This window comes from Bidens hawaiensis, unplaced genomic scaffold (assembly GCF_021521415.1).
Source record: "Bidens hawaiensis isolate Kalapana, Puna unplaced genomic scaffold, B.hawaiensis_p1.1 tig00026181_1, whole genome shotgun sequence".
Classification (NCBI taxonomy): domain Eukaryota; kingdom Viridiplantae; phylum Streptophyta; class Magnoliopsida; order Asterales; family Asteraceae; genus Bidens; species Bidens hawaiensis.
In genome coordinates, this window is record NW_027494207.1 from 223,286 (window position 1) to 242,047 (window position 18,762).

General features: G+C 40.3%; 1 protein-coding gene across 1 annotated transcript; it reads left to right on the plus strand.

Moving 5' to 3' along the window:
• The first annotated feature begins 17,191 nt into the window (after window positions 1-17,191).
• LOC143572971 (uncharacterized) lies at window positions 17,192-18,312 on the plus strand. Its single transcript, XM_077057977.1, has 2 exons — window positions 17,192-17,539; window positions 17,656-18,312. The coding sequence occupies exons 1-2, from the start codon at window positions 17,192-17,194 to the stop codon at window positions 18,310-18,312; spliced, it is 1,005 nt and encodes a 334-aa protein (XP_076914092.1).
• The last annotated feature ends 450 nt before the right edge of the window (window positions 18,313-18,762 follow it).

Genomic DNA, 18,762 nt, shown 5'->3' on the forward strand with positions numbered 1-18,762 from the left:
AGGGTACAATGGGCCTCGCCCATGGTGCAGCAGATGCAAGTATCACCACGAGGGTGAATGCGCAAGCATCGTATGCGCCAAATGTAGCAGACCAGGGCACAAGGCGATAAACTGCCATAAGGAAGCTGGAGCAAACGACAACTGCTACGCATGCGGGAAGCCAGGACATTTCAGTCGGGATTGCCCGCAAAAGAGAAACCAAGCTCGCGGGAGAGCCTTTGTGATCAGCGCGGGCGAAGCAAAAGAAGAACCGAATGTAGTAACCGGTACGTTTCTACTTAACGACCATTTTGCATCTGTCTTATTTGATACTGGCGCTGACCTAAGTTTCATATCCACTGAGTTTAAAAACTCCCTAGGCTTAGCAACCAGTAGGCTAGACACGCCTTATACTATAGAACTAGCCAATGGTAGGCAGATACGCGCGAACGAGAGGACTGAGCAATGTGTATTGGTCATGGGAGGTCACGGATTCAATATTAACTTATTGCCAATAGACTTGGGAAGCTTTGACATTGTGGTAGGAATGGATTGGTTAGTCGAGAACCACGCGGAAGTTATTTGCCATGAGAAGCAGGTTCGGATCCCACTGTTGAGCGGAGAAACCTTGGTAATTCAAGGGGAAAGAAGTGGAGTTGCGACAAAACTCATTTCGTGTCTAAAGGCGCGCAAGTGCCTGAGGAAAGGATGCTACGCCTTCCTGGCGCACGTAGTAGAGAAGAAAGGAGATGAACGAAAGATTGAAGACTTACCAGTGGTGCGCGAATTCCCGGAAGTTTTCCCTGAAGATCTGCCCGAATTACCGCCACCGCGACAAGTCGAGTTTCGAATCGACTTGGTTCCAGGAGCTGCACCAGTAGCTCGAGCACCCTATCGACTAGCTCCATCCGAGATGCAAGAGCTATCCAATCAGTTGCAGGAACTATTGGATAAGGGCTTCATACGCCCAAGCTTTTCACCCTGGGGAGCTCCAGTACTTTTTGTAAAGAAGAAGGATGGTTCATTTAGAATGTGTATTGACTATAGGGAACTAAACAAGCTGACAGTCAAGAATCGGTACCCCTTACCGAGGATTGACGACTTATTTGATCAGTTGCAGGGATCCAGTTATTACTCGAAGATAGATCTACGGTCAGGTTACCACCAACTTAGGGTCCATGAGGAAGACGTGCCGAAGACAGCCTTCCGAACTAGATACGGCCATTATGAGTTCTTAGTGATGCCTTTCGGGCTAACTAATGCGCCGGCTGTATTCATGGATCTGATGAACCGTGTGTGCAAACCATACTTGGATAAGTTTGTGATTGTATTTATAGATGATATTCTGGTTTACTCCCGAACCAGAGCTGAGCATGAACAACATCTGAGATTAATTTTAGAAATGCTGAAGAAAGAAAAGTTGTATGCAAAGTTTTCTAAATGTGAGTTTTGGCTTAGAGAGGTTCAGTTTCTCGGTCACGTTGTAAACGAGAAAGGAATACGCGTCGATCCTTCCAAGGTCAAAGCCATCGAGTATTGGGAAGCGCCAAAAACACCAACTGAGGTGAGGCAATTCCTAGGACTAGCTGGCTACTATCGACGTTTCATTGAGAACTTCTCCAAGATAGCTTTACCTCTGACTGCGCTAACTCAGAAAGATAAGAAGTTTGATTGGGGCGAAAACCAGGAAGCAGCGTTTCAAATGTTAAAGCAAAAGTTATGTAGTGCGCCAATTTTGTCGCTACCCGAGGGGACGGACGACATCGTCGTCTACTGCGACGCATCACATCAAGGACTCGGATGTGTCCTTATGCAGAGAAACAAAGTCATAGCGTATGCCTCTCGTCAACTCAAGGTCAATGAAAGGAATTATACAACGCATGATCTGGAACTTGGAGCAGTTGTTTTCGCGCTAAAGATTTGGCGCCATTATCTTTATGGTACAAAGTGTTTGATTTTTACGGATCACAAGAGCCTTCAACATATATTTGATCAAAAGGATTTAAACATGAGGCAACGAAGATGGGTTGAATTATTGAATGATTATGATTGTGAAATAAAGTATCATCCTGGAAAGGCGAATGTGGTAGCAGACGCTTTAAGTAGGAAAGAGCGAGCAAAGACGCTACGAGTTAAGGCTCTAAGATTGACCATTCGCGCAGACCTCACTACCCGCATCCGAGAAGCTCAACAAGAAGCCTTGAAATCAGAGTTTGTCAAGAACGAATCCCTTGGGGGTATGATTAAGAATTTGGAGCTCAAAGAGAACGATACTCGATATTTTGCTAACCGCATATGGGTCCCTCTCAAAGGAGGATTGCGCGAGCAAGTGTTAAACGAAGCTCACAAAACGCGGTATTCCGTACATCCTAGCGCAGACAAGATGTACCAAGATGTTAAAGCGCTGTATTGGTGGCCCAATCTTAAGGGCGACATCGCGACGTATGTCAGTAAGTGCCTGACGTGTTCGAAGGTGAAGGCTGAATACCAGAAACCGTCGGGGTTGCTTCAACAGCCAGAAATTCCCATGTGGAAGTGGGAACAAATCTCCATGGACTTCATTACCAAACTGCCAAGGACACCTGGGGGTTACAACACGATTTGGGTTATTGTAGACCGGCTAACTAAGTCAGCACACTTCCTGCCGATCAAGGAAACCGATAAGATGGAAAAGTTAGCCCGATTATATATTCGAGAAGTAGTTTCAAAACACGGAGTTCCGGTATCCATCATTTCTGATAGAGATAGTCGTTTCACCTCAAGATTTTGGAGATCGTTACAAGGGGCTTTAGGTACTCGTCTTGACATGAGTACGGCTTATCATCCCCAAACGGATGGACAAAGCGAGCGAACCATTCAAACATTAGAAGATATGTTGCGCGCTGTGCGCAATCGATTTCGGGGGTAGCTGGGATACTCATCTCCCATTAGTTGAATTTTCATACAATAACAGTTATCACACAAGCCTCAAGGCTGCGCCATTTGAAGCCTTGTATGGGCGCAAGTGTAGGTCCCCACTGTGTTGGGCTGAAGTGGGTGACAAGCAAATGACTGGTCCAGAATTGATCCAAGAAACGACGGACAAAATTTTCCAGATACGGGATCGCCTTAAGGCAGCGCGCGACAGACAGAAAAGCTATGCAGATGTGAGAAGAAAACCGTTGGAATTTCAAGTAGGGGATAAAGTACTTTTGAAAGTCTCTCCATGGAAAGGAGTCCCCCGTTTCGGCAAGCGAGGAAAGTTAAATCCGCGATACATCGGACCATTTGAGATCCTGGAAAGGATCGGTCCAGTTGCTTATAAACTCCATTTACCCGCCGAACTTAGTGGAGTTCACGACACGTTTCATGTATCCAACCTCAAGAAGTGCTTATCTGATGAAACGTTAATTTTACCATTGGACGAGGTTCATATCGACAAGCAGCTACACTTCGTGGAAGAGCCTATAGCAGTAACCGATTGGAAAGAACAAAAGTTGCGAAGAAGCCGAATCAAGTTAGTAAAGGTTCAATGGGACTCAAAGCGTGGACCTGAATTCACTTGGGAAAGAGAAGACCAAATGCGCAAAAAGTACCCATACCTCTTCCAAAGAATAGCTCCTACCAGCGACACCTCCTAATTTCGGGACGAAATTCTCCTAACAGGGGGAGAATGTGACACCCGGTAATTTCCCAATCCCATAAACCAAGTAATCAACCTAATTATTAGGTGATTGAGAATATTATACGCGCCATGTTATGATCAGCGCGGGCATATGCTACATGCGCCATGCGCGGATGCGATGCGCGCCATGTTATGATCAGCGCGGGCATATATTATATGCGCCACGCGCACGGGTTTTTGTTGTGTTTTCATGACAACTTAATTTTATGTCGTTTCTGTCTAATGGGTTGCATACCTCTTCAATGATCAATAAGTAAAACTATGTTCAAACAATATCCTAATTTCCTAATTAAGACCCAAATCGTTTATGCGCGCGCGGAAAAGGGGAACTAACCTCCCCGCATGGCGGGAACATTGAGAGCTAGTTTGTTTGAAGCTCCAAGATGGAATTGACTTCAACATAACTGATCACTATGTTGAAATACCAAGACCTCATGGAGAATCTACAAATGAAACTCAACGTCCCTGACTACGAGAAGGTTACGCATCTACCCGCATCAAATAAAAAGGAGTTATGTGCGACACCTGCGGGAAGAATCCCCGCGGGACACCTTAAAACTAAACCCTTTACGCATGAACGTCTGCACAGAAACCAACCACCTTTTCGCTTAAATCCAAAAGTTCACCCTGTTAATAAACTCCGAGAACGCTGGTTCCAGCAGAGCTAGATGGACCCGTAGGATTCCTTATAAGGACGCCTGCGCAGTGATACGCGCAGGATTCGCTACAAGGACGCTTGCGCGAAGACCAACTGGAGCCGCCGGACCCACAACGTTCAAAGAAATGGCCTTCACGCAGAAGGCTATACGCGCAAGGCTACACGCACAAAACACTTAGTCTATTCTTCAGATGTAAGGGGATTACCCCCGCCCAGAAAGAACCAGTTGCTTGTTTCAGAGATTTTTACCTTTTGACTGCACACTGACAACAGTACCAGGAAAAGTATACTGTAACACGAAATGTCAGCTGTCAGCCGCACCTACTCTCACCAACCACAGTCCTGCATGTACTGTCAAATCCATCAGAATCTTTATAACCACTCCCTAGGACCATCACCCCCATCCCTAAAATAAATAATAATAAACCCCATACCTTGTCATCATTACACCCAATATGATAAGATCTCAATCCCCTAAATCAAGGGATTGTGTTCCCTTGAATTTGCCTATAAATATCAATTCTTGAATAAGAATATCACAACCACAAGAAACACACTCCAAATTCCTCTCTTAAACCTGTAATTCTGCACTAACCATCTCCCAAGCATCCGTTTCCAGTTCCATCGCTAGGTAAGCCGAAACTTTAGTCTTGAGATTTACTTTTCTGACCAGCCTCATATTCTTCGATTACTTGGTCTTAATACACATATTTCTTGTTATTTAAACATATTCTAGACTTCCAATTTCGAGGCTAACACCAAGAAACCCGAATCTCGTTTAATCTCTCTAAACCATCACTTAACAAGAATCACAGGTGAGTCTCACAGCCCCTATTTTCACTGTTTTTAAACTGTTTTCGGGGCGAGGGACACGTGTTTAAATTATGTTTTATCATGGTATATTTACAAGCAATGCAAACGATTATCTGTTCATGGTGTTTATCTTGGTTTTCAATGTGAGTGCGCAACAACAAGAAAGTGATCACTTCGTCAATGGAACTCTAAGGGTAGGGACTACTGTGTTTGATCAACCCGCTCGTAGGGGTCGCACCTCTTTGCATAGACGAGTGCCTAGTATGGTCATGGGGTAGTACTACTGGGTGTAAAGCCCGCTCGTAGGGGTCGCACCTCTTTGCATGGACGAGCGCCTAGTTTTCCGAGCACAACGTCCGCGCGTAACCCGCGGGATGGTATTATTTTCGCTCGTAGTGGCAGCGCCACTTTGCATGGACGAGCACGGTTTTCAGAAATGTCCGCGCGTAACCCGCGGGACGGCTTTATCAAGCATATGTTTTAATGATGTTATCAGAAATATGTTTCAATATGGTTTTATCAAGGATATGATGCAATACGATTTATCAAGTCACCAAAACTTGTGAACTCACTCAGTTTATACTGATTCAAATGTTTTTACGTGTCTTTCAGGTGATAATTAGTAGCGCAAGGAGTCACACATAGAGCACTTCACGCAGAACATCTATAAAAATGGTTTTTGGAAGATTTTAGTTCTATCCCTTCCACACGCGTGGTTGTTCCCGCCGTGTAAGGGGATATGGCGCGGAAATCTTCAACGTTTTCCATATGTGGATGTTTTTATATGTAATTCTAAACAATGTAATGTATTTTGTACTAGACATTTCATGCGCAATGGAAAATTTATTTGAATGTTTGCAATGACCCGTGCTTGATTATCAATTCCCACTCGCGCGCACCCGGCTGTTTCCGCCGTTTAGGGCCGGGTGTGACATGTGTCCACGGATGGTAGACCCGCCGAGTAAGAAAATCGAGATGTACTTCGATGGGTTGGTACCGCAAATTCAGGGTATGGTGACGTCTTCCAAACCGGCTACAATTCAACAAGCGATCCGGTTAGCTCACAAACTGACAGATCAGGCAGTGACCCAAGGTGCATTACCACTTAGAGGTTCGACCTCTAAAACCCGTGATAACCCGAGCACTGACAACATCAACAACAACCCGAGCAATGGAAAGAGAAAATTTGACAACACCAGGTCCTCATCATCGAACCCCCCACAGCAACAACACTACCGTAAGCCCGAACTCACCCGGAGTTTCATTAATCAGGGTCCCAACAACAACAACGGTGGCGGGCAGGGTTCGAGCGGCTATGCTGGGAAACACCCGAAATGCAACAAGTGCAACTATCACCATGCTGGCCCATGCGACCGTGTCAAGTGTCTGAGATGCGGAAAAATGGGTCATCAGGCCAAGGAATGTAGGGGAGACCTAGCGGCAAAGGGTGCTCCTAAACCACCCATGGCGACTAAAGGGTGTTTCGAGTGTGGTCAAGAGGGTCATTTCAGGAAGGATTGCCCCAAGCTAAAGCAGAATGAGAACAATGGAGGCGGTAGCAGTGGCGGAAGCAATGGTAAAGGTAGAGCTTTGGTCATTGGGTCGGGCCAAGCCCGCAGCGACCCGTATGTGGTGACCGGTAAGTTTCCTGTGATCGACTGTTTTGCTTCTGTTTTGTTTGAAACTGGAGCTGATAGGAGTTTTGTGTCGAAAGCCTTTAGTAAACTCTTAGACTTAATTCCAACCCCGTTAGATGCTAAGTTTCCTGTTGAATTAGCTGACGGTAAGTCTATAGAAACAACTCATGTACTTGCGGGATGTAAGTTGAAACTGTCGGGTCATGCTTTTGAAATCAACCTCATACCTTTTACGCTTGGTAGTTTCGATGTCATTGTCGGCATGGACTGGTTATCTAAGAACCGAGCGGAGATTATATGTCACGACAAGATAGTCCACATCACTACCCCTTCCGGCGAGATCATTTCGGTCCAGGGCGAGAAGAGCGGCATGACCACCAGCGTCATCACCCTCATGAAGGCGCAGAAGTATCTACGAAAGGGTCATCCGGCAATTTTGGCGCATATTGTTGAGAAACCCGCGGAGGAGAAGCAAATCGAAGACATACCGATTGTGCGAGATTTTCCGGAAGTTTTCCCGTAGGATTTGCCTGGACACCCACCTATTCGGCAAGTCGAGTTCCAAATCTAATTGACACCCGGTGCAGCACCCATAGCACGAGCCCCGTATCGGCTCGCACCGGCAGAGCTTCAAGAGTTGTCCACTCAACTGCAAGATTTGTTGGATAAAGGTTTTATCCGACCTAGCTCATCACCATGGGGAGCCCCTGTCTTATTTGTTCGAAAGAATGACGGGACTTTCCGCATGTGCATCGACTACTAAGAGCTGAACAAGGTGACGATCAAGAACCGTTATCCCTTACCCCGAATTGATGATCTGTTCGACCAGCTTCAAGGATCGAGTTACTACTCGAAGATCGATCTGAGATCTGGTTACCATCAATTAAGAGTGCGCGAAGAAGATATTTCGAAGACGGCTTTCAGAACTCGGTACGGTCACTACTAGTTTTCGGTTATGCCTTTTGGCTTAACCAATGCACCAGCTGTATTTATGGATCTCATGAATCGAGTATGCAAGGCGTACCTCGACAAGTTTGTGATCGTTTTTATTGATGATATCCTCGTCTACTCCAAGGACAAGACCGACCATGAGGAACACTTGAGATTAATCCTGGAATTACTGAAGAAGGAGCAACTGTACGCTAAACTCTCGAAATGCGAATTTGGGCTTCGCGAGGTTCACTTCTTAGGACATGTGATTAACGAGAATGGTATCCATGTCGATCCCGGCAAAGTAGAGGCCATCAAAAACTGGGAAGCACCCAAGACACCGACTGAGGTGCGACAATTCCTAGGACTGGCCGGCTACTACCGGCGTTTTATCGAGGGATTTTCAAAGATTGCTCAACCCCTCACCGCTTTGACTCACAAGGGAACTAAGTACAATTGGGGAGACGCGCAAGAATCCGCTTTCCAACTGTTGAAAACCAAACTCTGTAGCGCCCCTATTCTAGCCCTTCCCGAGGGAACGGAGAATTATGAGGTGCATTGTGACGCATCGATACAAGGTCTCGGTTGCGTGCTGATGCAACTCGAGAAGGTTATAGCCTATGCCTCTCGACAACTACGGATTCACGAGAAGAACTACACGACCCATGACTTGGAACTCGGAGCTGTGGTGTTTGCCCTTAAGATATGGAGGCATTACTTGTGCGGTACCAAGTTTACCATTTACACCGACCACAAGAGTCTCCAACATATCTACGATCAGAAGGAGTTGAACATGCGACAGCGTCGTTGGTTCGAGCTGTTTATGGATTATGATTGTGCCATCAAGTACCACCCTGGCAATGTAACACCCCAAAACCGCAGCGGAAACGTAAACGGGATGCAACAGACACCTCTGATATCAACCACATTGTTTATAAAGAAAACTGAATACATTAATATACTTCAAATTACATTATCTCTTATTTCATTACCGTCTAGGTGATACACACATCATACCATATGATACATAATTCTATTTATTATAATATATCCTAACATCCCGCACGCAAATCTTACACACATCAAGCACTTAGCACGTAAGCAATCACTTCATCTTAATTGTACCTGAAAAACATGTGAGAAAACGGGTCAACTACGAATAGTTGGTGAGTTTCACAATTCGAGTAAACCATGATAAATCATTATCAAAATATAATATTATCGATGTAATTATGCTGAGCCCACAAGTGAAACCTCTGACTATCACACACAACCCCGTGGCATACTCCGCCCACGAACCTGCCCCAAACCGCTATGTCTAACATTACATAGCAAAATATATATAACACCCAAAATAGACATGTGCAACTGGCTGGGAAACATCAGCAAATCCAAGCCGGACCAGTTAGGTTTGTCGGACCAATAGTACTATCCACACTCTACCGGCTTTCAGTTAATCACTTATGTTCCGGGGCCTTAGAATGTTAGCAACTCAGAAAATTACCATCTTAGTACATTTCCGTACGATTCCCGTACAATAAAATATATATAAATCCACGCAATCCATGCGTTCAGTATGTACTTAAACATTTCAGTAGTAACATGCTTCCGCCCCGGGAAAATATTTGAAAACAATTCAGAAAAAGGGGCTCGTGAAACTCACCTTAGCATATGCAAGCAGGTAACAACAATCATTATCAGTTAACACGTCCAATCTGTAATATGATCCCTACGATCGTTACTATACACTCATTATTAATATAACTTTAACCGTATCAACCGGTACATCTGGGGACACTGTTAACCCAGTACTGTAACCATTCCGGGGGCAATGTTAATCCAGAAACACTTCTCCAGACTCAGATTGTGATATCGTTTAGAGTTCCATGGTCACGATTACTATTAGTCGATTTTCTCGTTTTGCGTGCCTAGCACGGTTATCCGTTTTTACGTTTCAAAAATGAGTTTGGTCACACACGACCCGAAAGTAGTGGTTGGATGATAATTTAATTAAAGATGTGAAATTAGAGCTCGGTTTAGACGCCCCGATTGGCCGCGGGACCCGTTTCCGTATTTGGCGTACCGGAAACTGTTAAATCGGTTAAAAATACCCAAATCATCCGAATTATTTTCGGATGATTCATTTGTACTTGTTTAAGTCAATTATATGAAAATAGTTCATTGTTAGGGTTTTTATACACCAGTCAGTTCGCTTAGGCGAACTTTACCGGTTTACGCGTTTTAAACTTTAAAAGTTTGTTTTTGCACAATTAATTATCCGTTTTGTCTCGGATCTTGAAATTTTGCCCAAATCACTTTTTGATAGTGGGGAATTTTATAAAAATGTTTCCAGAATTAATTTTTATATTTAAAATTTATTTATCTATTTTTAAACACCATTTAAACACTAAATATGTCGTAAATACCAAACGACCTTAGAAAAATCCCAAATTTTTTCTGGATGTCCCCTGACATCCACATAGTCCCCTGTAATTTTTCCAGAACCAAAATCTCTTTTTACATGCCATTTTCACTAAAACCAAGCTAGAAAACCCTAGAACTCGTTTAACCGGAAAGCCTACTTAGACTTCTCCAACTGACCTAAAATTTTGTATGTGATTTATAAATGTTATAAAAAGCTTATCTGAAATTTTCCAGAATTTTTCATGATATTTAACTATTTTTCACCATTTTTGGCCAAAACCGAGCATTAAATTCACTAAATATTCATCCTTTGTCCAAAAATTACCAAAAATTCACAGAACTCATATTTTCATGTTTTAAAACCTCTGTAAAATTTCATGACCTAATTCCAAACCTACCCCAATCTGTCCAAAAACTCCAAAACCGAACATAACCGAATATACCTTTCGTTTTCCGCCACTACAAGCTACAAACTCGTCTTTCCGCCTTATCTACCACTAAATACAGAACCTACAACCAACATACCACAATACCAAGCAAGTTACACTCACGATCAAGCCTCTTACACTATAGTTTCGGTTATGATTCAAAAACAAAGATTTAAACCGTAAAAATTCGTTTTTGGTTCGTTTAACTCCTTTCTTGGACCAAGATCCCTTGTATAACCCGTATACATCACTTGATCATGCAAGAATCGGTTTTCATCTTTGAAACCTCATTTTCTTGCAAATTAACTCAAGAATTGAAGATGAAAACGTGAAATACTCAATCTTTACCTCGTTGTTCTTGCTACAAAGTCTCGGTTTTAGATCATGAAGTTGAGAGAATTGAAGAATGTTGGAGTGTTTGTGTACAAAAAAGAAATGAAGGATAAGGGGATTTACCCCATTTCCGATCGGATCAAGTAGAGGGGTGGGGTGGGACCCACCTCTCCATTTCTAGCCACATGTTTGGATTCTCGAAATCTGGATAATGTTTTGGATAATCTGGTTCAGTTCGTTTTTCGGTTAAACATTTAATTCGGCTTAAAACGAGGCTAAAACGGACGTTTTTCGGCTTAAAAAAGAAATTTATTTAAAACCGATTTAAAAACTTTAAAAAACTTAAACCATGACATTTATTAACTTAAAAGATCATATTATTAATTATTGCGCATCTTTTTCGGCTTGATCGATCGTCTCTTGCTCGGTTTGGTATTAAAGGTTTCGTTTAACGTACCGACGTACATTAAATCGAAATTCTTTTTCTGTGCCGTACTTTACTTATCCCGAAGCATTAATGCTTCGTAAAATCACTAAATATCATATATCTCGTCTATAAATGAACCCTCGATTCGTTCGGGTTTCAATAACTATCGATCGATTAATCGCATATTCAATGCGATGAATTATATATTCACGTACAATCAATACAGTGAACCATGTATTCTCGTATAATTACTATGGTAATTCATGTACCCGACATTAAATATGACGTAACTATTGTCTACGGTTAGGGTATACCGGGTTTCGTCGGAATCGTTACAGGCAAGGCCAATGTAGTGGCCGACGCTCTCAGCAGAAAAGAAACCGATAAACCCAGACGAGTTCGAGCATTACAACTAACGATCCACGCCAACTTACCCGGTCAGATTCGCGATGCGCAACTCGAAGCCTTGAAAGATGATAATCTCCCATCAGAACTCATGCGGGGCATGAACAAGCAACTTGAAACCAAATCGGACGGGGTCCGATATTTTGAAAACCGGATTTGGGTTCCGCGATACGGAGAGTTGAGAACTCTGGTGATGGACGAAGCACACAAGTCCCGATATTCCATCCACCCTGGCTCAGATAAGATGTACCATGACCTAAAGGCACTTTACTGGTGGCCAAACATGAAAGCTGACATTGCCACCTACGTGAGCAAATGCTTGACTTGCGCAAGAGTCAAAAAAGAATATCAGAAACCATCTGGTCTGCTACAGCAACCAGAACTTCCAACGTGGAAATGGGAACACATTTCAATGGATTTTATCACAGGATTACCCAAAACACCGACGGGATGCGATACCATCTGGGTGATCGTTGACCGGTTGACTAAGTCTGCACACTTCTTAGCAATCAAAGAATCGGACAAAATGGAAAGATTGACTCGCATCTACATGAAAGAAGTAGTGTCTAGACACGGAGTGCCTGTCTCAATCATTTCTGATTGAGATTCCCGTTTCACTTCGCACTTCTGGAAGTCACTACAAAGCGCACTAGGCACCCGCGTTGATATGAGCACAGCATACCATCCTCAGAAGGATGGGCAAAGTGAGCGCACCATTCAGACCTTGGAGGACATGTTGCGTGCATCCGTATTGGATTTCGGAAAAAGTTGGGAACCTCACTTACCTTTGGTAGAGTTTTCGTATAATAACAGCTACCACGCAAGCATTAAGGCAGCGCCGTTTGAAGCGTTGTACGGACGGAAGTGTCGATCACCTCTCTGCTGAGCAGAGGTGGGTGATAGCCAAATCACTGGTCTAGAACTAGTACTTGAAACCTCTAAAAAGATTGTTCAAATCCGAAACCGCATGGCAGCAGCACGAGATCGCCAAAAGAGTTACGCCGACAAGCGTCGAAAGCCTCTTGAATTTCAAGTAAACGACCAAGTATTACTCAAGGTCTCACCTTGGAAAGCTGTGGTTCGCTTCGGGAAGCGAAACAAACTCAATCCACGATACGTTGGTCCTTACCGGATAACTGAGCGCATTGGTCCGGTGGCGTACCGACTGGATCTACCAACGGAACTCAGTAGTGTACACAATGTATTCCATGTATCCAATTTAAAGAAATGCCTATCCGATGAAACCCAAGCAGTCCCTTTGGACGAATTGCAAGTTGATGAACAACTACGCTTCATTGAAGAACTAGTCGAAGTTTTGGATTGGGAAACCAAAATACTCAAGCATAGCAAAATTCCAATCGTTAAGGTTCGTTGGAACTCGAGACGTGGACCGGAGTTCACGTGGGAATGCTAGGATCAAATGATGAAAAAGTATCCTCACCTTTTTGAAGGGTTGACCAAACACCGAAAACTGCGAAACCCGTCGAACCGTCAGAAATCACCAGAGGTATGAACTAAATTTCGGGACGAAATTTCTTTCTACTAGGGGATGATATGACAAACTAAAAATTTTCTTGCTTTTTCAGACACTCAACGCGACTTGACTCAAATTTTCGGGACGAAAATTCTTTAACATGGGAATGATGTGACACTCGTCAATTTCAGGTTAACTCTGTTAATCCAAACTCCGTCAATTCAAACTTAAGATCACTTGATCTATAACGCACATCTCATTACATTTAAAATAGAGTTTTAAATGACGCTTGACAATTACTACATGTGTAGTCTTTCGGGATTGCACCGAAACGCAAACGAGTTGACGCAAACCATTGGTGAATAAACGAAAAACAACCAAACAATAATTATGTGATAATTATGTGTTAGGCTTATGTGCTATTTGATAATATTGTTTAAAACACTAACTCAAGATGCAAACAAGTTACTTAGGCTAGAAATATAATATCTAGAAGTAGAGGGGCCTTGATGTAACATATTGTTAATAATAATAAAACCCTAACTCTTTCCCTCTCCCCACACAACCCGATCGGACCCGCCCTCCCCTCTCTTTGTGACGGCAGCCAACACCCACCACCATATCACCTTCGTTTGATCTTGTTCTTCATAATCGGAGCATCCCACACTCGTTTCTAAGCATCTCTCACCTTTCTCTTGGTTTTTTCTGTGTTTTTAAGGTATAAACATGAAACCCTAGCTTTGTAAATTATGTATTAAGTGTTTATATGCTTGATTTTGATTTGAGGATGATTGATTATGCGTTGGTTATTGGTTTAGATAATCATATGTGATTTTGAACGGTGAAAGATTGTTAAATCATTGATTGTTTGTAAACCCTAGAGGGTTACTACTGATTTTTATGGTTAATGATTTTTATTGCATGTTGGATATATGTCGTATGTTTAGGATGCATGTTAGACGATTGTTTGTGCTTGCTGAGTTTTGACAGCAGAGATTGTTAAACTTGAACGACATGTAACTTGTTAAATATAAAAAGAAAACTGAGCTATTTATGAGTCTAAAAGGTAGTACTCTGAGTCTAGTTTCCAGAAAAACCCAACCACGCCTAATTTGGAGGTGTTTTGGTTGTTCAAACGATTTAAATTTGATTAAAGGTCTAAACTGGTACTGGACAGATTGTAAGTTATGTTTAGACAACTGTAACTAAATGCTAATGTGAAAATTGGTCGAGGTTGTTAACACTTCAGCGTACTATGTTGGGTCTAGTTTCTATGAAGTCCAAAATTGTAATTTTTGGACGAGTAAAAGTTAACTTTTATTATTTTACAAAACTGAAGTGCAAATCTGAATTGTGAGACCTGCTGTTAGGTTGTTTTGTAATTATCATATCTCATGAACTACAAGACCAAATGGGTTGGTTCTACTTCTGGAAGTTAACTTGTTCAGTTAAGAACCTAACCCAATTGGTCTTGCATTAGTTGGATTTTTCATTTAACGGGAATAACAAATAACATTCTGTTGCGCATGATTTTGACTGCTGTGAGTTGCTGTAATGTTTTGATCATTGTGAGAAATCTTTGAGGAATAAAAATACAATAAAATATGTTCTGGAAACCTAACTCATGTATGCTTTTGTGACGATTTTTGGTGAATTAATTGAGATGCTATGATCTGTTGAATAGAGTAATCTTTCAAGTAGAATTCTGTCTTGATGAAACTAGCTGCTGAACTTTGTGAAAATACATGAAACGTGCTAAATGCTAGATAATTGTTATGTTTTGACCAAATTGCCCTTGCGGGGAATAATTGCTAGAAATGTACACTATTAATACTTGACACGTAAATAGTTGTTCACACATGTAACGTATCACAAATGTGTTCGTTGAGACACACACAATTCACAAACGAAACACGAAACGTATCTTGTGCATAGATATTATGTGCCGAGTCTAGAGACTCGATAATAGTTCCAACACTTAGAAAATCTCCTTGTTGTTTTAGAACGCTAGTGAGGGTATTTTGTGACGCGCATCACTTGGGTGACTTGTTTTTGGAATTCTTCGCAAACAGTGAGTTTCACGTTCCCCTTTTACTCTTTTAAACGCTTTTACTTGGGGGAGAATACATACTCCAAAACGCTTTAGATTTTTTTATTAGATTATATATCACTTGTAAAGGCTAAGTGGCAAACGAAACAGCTGAAGTCCTACACATCGAACCGTTTAGTATTGGATAATAGCGAGTCACTGTTGAGTAGTACTACTGGGTTTGACAAACCCCACCCAACGCTAAGCTCAACTGGAGGTCGAGTGGGTGTAATTTTGGCTAACACATTACCATGGTCGGGATAGACCTGGTGTCAAGGCACATGATAAACAGTCAGCTTCGGTGTCGAACACTTAGTAATACTTGCTTTATAGGCTAGCTACCTATAGATATATAATAGATTTAACACTATCTGGTAACGCAAAACGCTAAACGCAAAACGCTAAACGCAAACGCTTTATTTTATATACACTTGTGAACTCATCAACCCCGTGTTGACACTTTTAGTATGTCATTCTCAGGTAGCCGAGGCGGGCGCGCGGTATAGAATCATGCATTACTTTGAACGCTTATGTTATGCAAACTCATTTTTAAACTGCTATTATTAATTGGGTTTTAAGTCGTCCTGCGTGACGCAACACTTGGTTTATGGTTTTACGCTTCCGCACTTATTTACACTTAAATGTTTTCATGTTTTGAAAACTTTATTTATGGTTTGATTATAACTAATGATTCCGATCATGTTAGTTCACACCCTCTGACGGTAAAACTCCGTTAGTGGATTTTGAGGGTGTGACAAATATTGATGCTCAGGATGTAGCGAATAATACAAAAGGAACATCAATGTCTTCTGATGATAAACTTAAGAGAAAACTTGTGGAAGTTTTTGAAGTTGACGATCAAGCTAGCATGTCGGCCACTAAGTTTAAATCAGTGATTATTGAAGAGAGGGGACCACCAGTGAATCATACGAGGGTGCAACACTGTTAACTCCAAAAGTGGAGAAGGATTCTAAGTGAATGGTTAAAGTTTCATAATGATAACATTGGCTTCGGTCTGCTGTTATGTTAAGAATTTTTTAGAGTTTTGGATATTTTTTGTTTGGTTTTTTCATTTTGTTTTTTAGACTTATTATCTCTGCTACTTGGTTTTTGTGAACAATTAATCCATATTTGGATGTTTGGTTATGTTTATGTTTTGAGATAATGTTTGATTGTTTGGTCTATATATAATGAATTAATTGGTATTCAGCCATGCATTACTAATTGTTGTTTGTACTCACATTTGTTTAATACATAACATTTGTTGTGAAAGAAGTTTCTTTTAAATTTGAAATTCACTTTTATTGACAATAACCTTTATTTTATATAATATGAAACTGGTATTTGTGATTCTTTTGTAAGAAATTATTTTTTATTTTCCAAGTTTTTTTTTCAGTAAAACGTTTTTTAAAATAACCTTATCGAAAAATTTTGTATACTATGTGTTTTATTTTATATGTTCATTACTAAGATAATATTTAATTTCTAAAATAATTTTTTATAACAACTCTGTAAATGTTATACCCTAATCTAAATACAGTTATACGTATGTTTTATTATATATGTTACACAAATCATATTTTAATACTTATTACGCAAGTTATAAATATAATTATTTGTTATATTTTTAAAACTATTTTAATTTTATTTTGTTAGATTTTACCAAGAAATCAAATAGGATTTTATTAATTAACATTAATTTAATTGAAGATTCTCTTTCTCAGGTAATATAACAACATAATTCTATTACTTTTAATAGGAATAGTTTTTTTAGTATATATGGTTTAATTTATTATTTGAATATGAATTTGTTTTAAATATCTTACGTTATACATTTTTTTAACCTTTTTCATAAAATTAGGTTAAGGGAAATACAGACGTCTAAGAATTATTGAAAAAGACAAGCTTAATTATTTGGGATGAAGCACCGATGACTCTTAAGCATGCTTTCGAAGCGGTGGATTGGACTTTAAACGATGTTATGACTGGTGATTCTGCGAATACTTCTGAATCACTTTTTGGAGGTAAGGTTGTTGTTTTTGGTGGTTATTTCCGCCAAATTTTTCCTGTTGTAACAAACGGTACAAGAAGTGAATGTGTCAATTCTTGCATTATATCTTCTTATATTTGGTCAACGTGTAAAGTTCTTAAACTGACGAAGAACATGAGGCTTACAGTTGGATGTCGATCTTCAGGTGTTGAAAACATCAAAGAGTTTGCTGATTGGCTATTAAACATAGGTGAAGGAAACGCCTGGGGTCCAAACGACGGAGAGTCAGTTATCGATATTCAAACAATATTTTGATATTGAACTCATTAGATCCAATTGGCGATTTAATAAATTTTGTCTATCCGAATATATTAGATAGATTCAATGAACATACTTCCTTTCAGGATCGCGGACTGTTGGCACCTTTGAATGAGGTGGTTCAAGAAATTAATGAACGTATGTTAGCCCTTTTTCCGGGTGAAGAAGTCGAGTATCTAAGTTCCGACAGTTTAGCTGAATGTGAAAATGTTTCAGATGATTTTGATCCACAGTTGTACTCCCCAGATTTGTTAAATGGTTTAAAGATGTCAGGAATGCCTAATCATAGATTGGTCCTTAAAGTTGGTGTCCTCATCATGCTATTAAGGAATATTAATCATAAAAAGGGGTTGTGCAACGGTACTCGTCTCCAAGTCGTTAGTCTCGATAGACATGTAATTGAAGCTAAAGTGGTTTCTGGTACTAATATCGGATATCGCACTTTTATTAGTCGATTAAGCCTTACACAATCTGATAAGAAACTTCCTTTCAAGTTAAAAAGAAAAAAGTTTCCTGTTTCAGTTTGTTTTGCCATGACAATCAACAAAAGTCAAGGTCAATCATTATCAAGAGTTGGATTGTACCTTAAAGATCCAGTCTTTTCTCATGGTCAGCTTTATGTGGTTTTGTCAAGAGTGAAGAGTCGAGAAGGTATTAAGTTAGTGATACTCGACAAAAAATCAAAGCTTACAAATAAAACAACACATGTTGTTTACAAAGAGATTTTTGGAAACGTAGAGTGATAAATATTATAATTGGTATGTATTTGTAAATTTAGTTTTCAATTTCAATTTTTAAAATCCTTTACTATATCTTTTATTTTATTTGTGCAGGTGTTTTATTCTACACTTATGTTATAGTCTTTTTTATTGTGTTCTATACTTTTTATTTAAATACTTCAAAAATTATTGTAAATTTGTTTGTTAACCTAAGTTATAATTTCTTATTTTATTATAAATACAGATTTAATGTTCAAATATACCAAAAATTTTCAGATATCCATCTATATATTGTAAATATATTTTATAAGTTACAATTTTAAAATTTAATTTTTAAGTTAAAATATTTAAAATAATATCTAATAATATTGAATCAGTTATGTTGTTCAACAACCTGCTTAAACATCAAGTTCATCAGATTGGTGTTAGGAACAGTCTCCATGTCAAGAGTAAATCAATTTGATCAATATTTTA